Source organism: Rutidosis leptorrhynchoides, chromosome 3 (genome assembly GCF_046630445.1).
Source record: "Rutidosis leptorrhynchoides isolate AG116_Rl617_1_P2 chromosome 3, CSIRO_AGI_Rlap_v1, whole genome shotgun sequence".
Classification (NCBI taxonomy): Eukaryota; Viridiplantae; Streptophyta; class Magnoliopsida; order Asterales; family Asteraceae; genus Rutidosis; species Rutidosis leptorrhynchoides.
In genome coordinates, this window is record NC_092335.1 from 539,503,538 (window position 1) to 539,508,426 (window position 4,889).

General features: G+C 34.0%; 1 protein-coding gene across 2 annotated transcripts; it reads left to right on the forward strand.

The window, feature by feature from the left end:
• The first annotated feature begins 1,210 nt into the window (after nucleotides 1-1,210).
• On the forward strand, nucleotides 1,211-4,679 carry LOC139898460 (NADH dehydrogenase [ubiquinone] 1 alpha subcomplex subunit 8-B-like). 2 transcript variants are annotated; one of them, XM_071881191.1, is made up of 3 exons: nucleotides 1,211-1,338; nucleotides 1,489-1,687; nucleotides 4,380-4,679. In XM_071881191.1, the coding sequence occupies exons 2-3, from the start codon at nucleotides 1,500-1,502 to the stop codon at nucleotides 4,510-4,512; spliced, it is 321 nt and encodes a 106-aa protein (XP_071737292.1). In that variant the 5' UTR covers nucleotides 1,211-1,338; nucleotides 1,489-1,499; the 3' UTR covers nucleotides 4,513-4,679. The 2 variants fall into 2 exon arrangements, with proteins under 2 accessions (XP_071737292.1, XP_071737291.1); XM_071881190.1 differs by having other exon boundaries at nucleotides 1,251-1,338; nucleotides 1,473-1,687.
• The last annotated feature ends 210 nt before the right edge of the window (nucleotides 4,680-4,889 follow it).

Here is a 4,889-nt window from a genome sequence, read left to right on the forward strand (position 1 = left end):
AAATCGGGCTAAATTTTACTTCACAAAATATGAAAAAAGCGTTAACATTCTTCACGAACAATGTTATCTTGAATGTTATTTTTGTCGATCGTTTTCCCGCCTAAATAATAACATTCATCACGAAGTGTCTTTTCTAAATGTTCATATTTTCGTGTGATCTTAGTACCTGAAAAAAATATTCCAAAAAAATGAATTTTTTTTTTTTGCTTCACCCGATTGATTACTTCCCATTGACCCTGCTCATATATATATATATATATATATATATATATATATATATATATATATATATATATATATATATATATATATATATATATATATATAAATTAAACAAATATCTATATATTTAAATTAAATAAATATCTGTATATTTTAAATTAATATATATCTTATCATAAATAAATTTTCCTAAAATTATTTAACATGTTTTTTTTACTTACCTAAAATCATTTATTGAATAGCCAATACTCATAGGAAAGTAGTTCGAGAATCTACGCTCACAACACAACTGCGACATATACAACTACAACATTTCTTCATACATCATCAATTGGTAACCTTTAATTTTACTCTATGCAACTATCTATCTATTAATAAAAGTTTATAACACTATGTTTTACTTAAAATAAATGTGATATATATAAATATAATTAAAAATGTGTTAATATTTAAGTTAAACAAATATCGATATTCATATCCATATAGAGATTTAAATTAAACAAATATTCATATACGTCAATAACTCTATTTCATCTTTTACATTTCATATTTTATAAAGTATTTTATTTCTAAATTTATCTATCTACTATCTATAAAGACGATACAAATAAATATATCCATGATGACTCAAAGAGTGGCAAAATAGGTAGCACACAACTAGGAAAATGGGCCAGTAGGGTCCGAAAACATATCGGATCAAGTTGACTAACATAAAACAATTTTTGTTCAAACCTTAAGTGTGTTTATTTTACTACTTATTTACTTATTAACATATATACTTACACTTTTAAGTTAAATAACAAAACATTATTCTAAAATAGATCATAACTTGAGGCATTGCACAGGCTTAATAATATAATGAACACGATTATTATAGATAATTTTTAATTTTAATTGATTATGTAACGGCCGTGTATCGCACGGGCTAAAAACCTAGTATAGCAAAAATATATATTGAGTATGTTTATGGGTCAAATTTGCTAATCAAGTAATAGTACAGGATCTCTTTTGTAATTTCCTCAAAATAAGCTAAAATTCACATTCATTCTTCACCTAGTCGCCTCAGCTGCCCTGAAGCAAGTCTGCATCAATTAGCGGTGGAAACTCAACAATAAGGTATGTGAAACCCTAAGATTATTACTAATCGATATATATTTACTTTTAATCTGACGACACCTCAGTTACATGTCTTTATTGTAATTTGTAAATCTGATTAAGTTATTAATTTAATAAATTATGTTGTATGATAGTATAATTGCGATTTAGGTCAATTTGCGATGGCGAGTTCAGTAGATACTGCCGGTGAACCGATTCCGACGTCGGCGGTGTTAATGTCGGCATCGAAACACATAGCAACCAGATGTAGGGGTGAAAATGTTGCGTTTCTTAAGTGTAAGAAAGAAGATCCTAATCCAGAGAAATGTCTCGAAAAAGGGAGACAAGTCACTCTTTGCGTATTATCATTGTAAGTGCGGTTATGTGTGTAATTGATTGTGTTTAGGTGAGATTTTGGTATGATTTTGCACTAGAAATGGTGAATTAGGTTACACGTTCGTTTAGTGGATCGATATGCACGTACAAGTAAATCAGATGCTCTGAAATTGGTGTAGTATTTAGTTTGATAATGCTTAGTTTTTAAAATAGTTGATAAGTGATCTCAAGTGCAGTTATTGTATGTATCTTTATTGTAAGTTGAGCCAATTCATCTGTTTCGTTCAAGTCTGTTTGCTAGTGGATTCGTAAGAATGTTCTTTGTGGAAATTTAGTCATAATCACGCCAGTCGAACATCCACTCCTGTTATTCATCAGTTTTTTAGTGGTTACTGATCAAGCATAGATTAGATCGAAGGGGTTCGGTACACGCTGATCAACAAAGATGGAGGATTTAAGGGTCGTTCGAGTTTAACTCTGTAGTCTGGATTACTGTGAATAACCCCCATATGAGATGATGATCTCAGAAGGGGTGGTTAAACGTAAACCCACCGTCGTCGGGCTAGTCGGTAAATGATGGCTCAGTGGGGGCGCTAGGCTTTATTATTCAAGGAACGTTACCTGTTACCATACAAAGCTTACGAGCTGTTATGTCTTCCGGTAAGTCGGGTTGATTGTTGGGTGATTCCGGTCCGACGGGCTGAATGTGGAAGAGTGATAACTTGTGAGAATGTATGTGTGTGTGTGTGTGTTGTGATGATTCCCTAGGGTTTTGTGTTCTATTTATAGTTGAGTCCTTTTGTTCTTTAGTGCCACGTAATAGGATGAAAAGGACACCCCTTTTTGTCGGGTTGTACTATTTGGTAGGAAAAGCTGATAAAGTGCAGGTGGTCCCTAACGCAATCTGACAGTTGTCTGTACCCACTATCATGCACCGTGCATCAGTGTTCTATGTCGAGATCATGCATCACCATTTGTGTTGTCCTTTTAATGTTCCGTTACCTTCACGTGGCGCCGTCTGGTTGTACCGCTATATGGATGCGCTTCGTATGCCGTTGGATCTGGTGGCTCACCAATCAATGCTGCGCGTTACAACGTTTACAAGCGTAAAAAATATACTTGTATTTTTAGAGGAATCGACTAGCTCGCCTTATGTTAAGCATGCGCCAACCACATGTGATGCGCATGGTAGAGATATGTGATCATGCGCAAGCAGCACATCTGTATTTCTTTGAGAGAATGAGGTAACCAGACATTGGTTTAACACTTGCCAGCCACGTTTGATGCGCATATGCGAGTTATGTGTATCATTAGCTACCTTTCATTTTTTCATGATGTCGTGGTCTTATAGAATATAGCCCCATCAACACCATTTAAGGATTAAGAGTGGGAATATTTCATTGCTAGTGGCGTGTCAATACCATAATCCCTTGCTCCTTAATTCTAAATTACGTCATCAATATCAAGTCAACTTATTTTGATTTTATCAATTTCAAATTCAGTATGGCCGCGTCATATTTTCAAATAAAGACCAGCTTTTATCTGATTTGAAGCTATACCTCAGACCAATGATCATTTGATAATGCATCTGTTTTATACGGGATATGTCTTTATACATAAATGGTTGTTCAGAACTTTTGTAATCTGTTCTACTAGATGTTCTGTTATTTCTTTGCCCTCGTCTTAGGACATATTATGCGTCAGTTGATACCAAAAATTCATTTGCAAGTTATGTTGATTTACATGTTCTGATCATTAAACAGTAGAACAAATTTTTTTATTCTATCATTATCCCACAATGATATGTTCAAGATTCACTAGCAACAAATTCTAATCTTGGCGACACCGGATGGAAAAAATCAAGTGCAATTTTGCAACTATTTCAACTAAACAGTAGATAAAGTAAGACATCAATTGATATTTGCACGTAGGACAGCTTTCTTGCTAGCCGGTTTATAATCGAATGCAAGTCATATAAGTATAACCTTACACTGGATATAAAAAGACTAAGAATTGGGATGGTGGAAGTTGTAAACGTACCTTATTCAACATAAGTTGGGAGATATTCTGAAGCAAGCGTCCTTTTAACGAATTCCAACTATAGTGGGCTCCCTGGTGCAATAGGCTTGAACCTTCCAGCATGTAGCTCCAGGCTCGGTCCAAGGCATGTTCAACATAGGGTAATGCACAAACCCCAATATTAGTAACCATTAGAGTGTTAAAATTGATAAATTTGCTGGAGTGTGTATGTATGGATGTAAATATGGTTAGTAGTACCATTTATGTGCACTCATATAAAGCTTACAGGATTATTTTATGTAACTATATCAGTAAAATATTTTTATCAATCTTCTTGATTTACTAATTTAAAATTAACTTCACAACAGTTGCTAACTTTGTCTTTTGAACAAATTATTTTAACTGTTTTTTGGGATGAATATCTTAGTTTATTCGGTTTTTTCTCCTTTTGCTTTTGAACTGTGGAGCATCTCTTGTTCCATCTTCTATTCTCTCTTAAATGGAAAATCAGAATTGTTGTTGCCTGTTGTTCTTTGTAATATTTTAGGGGACTTATTTTAATTTCCTGGGATAGTTGTATTTGTGTTGTTAAAATCATTTTCACGATATGGAGAAAATCAGCTGTTGAATTGTAGTTCTATAGTTTTTTAGAAAGGAAAAAAAAAACATAATGAGTAGATAACCATAAAAGTTTGGTTCCAATGTAGGCTGAAAGATCTTCATCAGAGCTGCACAAAGGAGATGGATGCTTATGCTGGCTGCATGTACTACAATACCGATGAATTTGAATTATGTCGCAAAGAGCAGAAAGAGTTTGAGAAAGCATGCCCGTTAAATTGATATGAAGGTTCTTATACTTCTCATCGCTCAATAAATCCAGCTGGTTTCTCGAGCACGGCACATTATCGACTGTCTTTTTTTATGCAAACTCATGTGATGCTATTTGCAAGCAATGTTTATCATATACCATTTGAAGTGTGGGAACTTTTTAACTGAGTTAAGATACTGTATTCGGTGTTGGAAGCTTCGACGAGCCCAACACACCCACTATAGAGGACCTAGGTTATACTCACTCACTAGACCAACACTTTGACGTTGGTTAGCCTTTAATTTTATAAATCCTTAGTGCACAATAATATTTAGGCGACAGTGTCGACCATATATCATTCAGGCGGTATAACCGACCATATATCACTTAGGCGGCAGAGCCGACCATA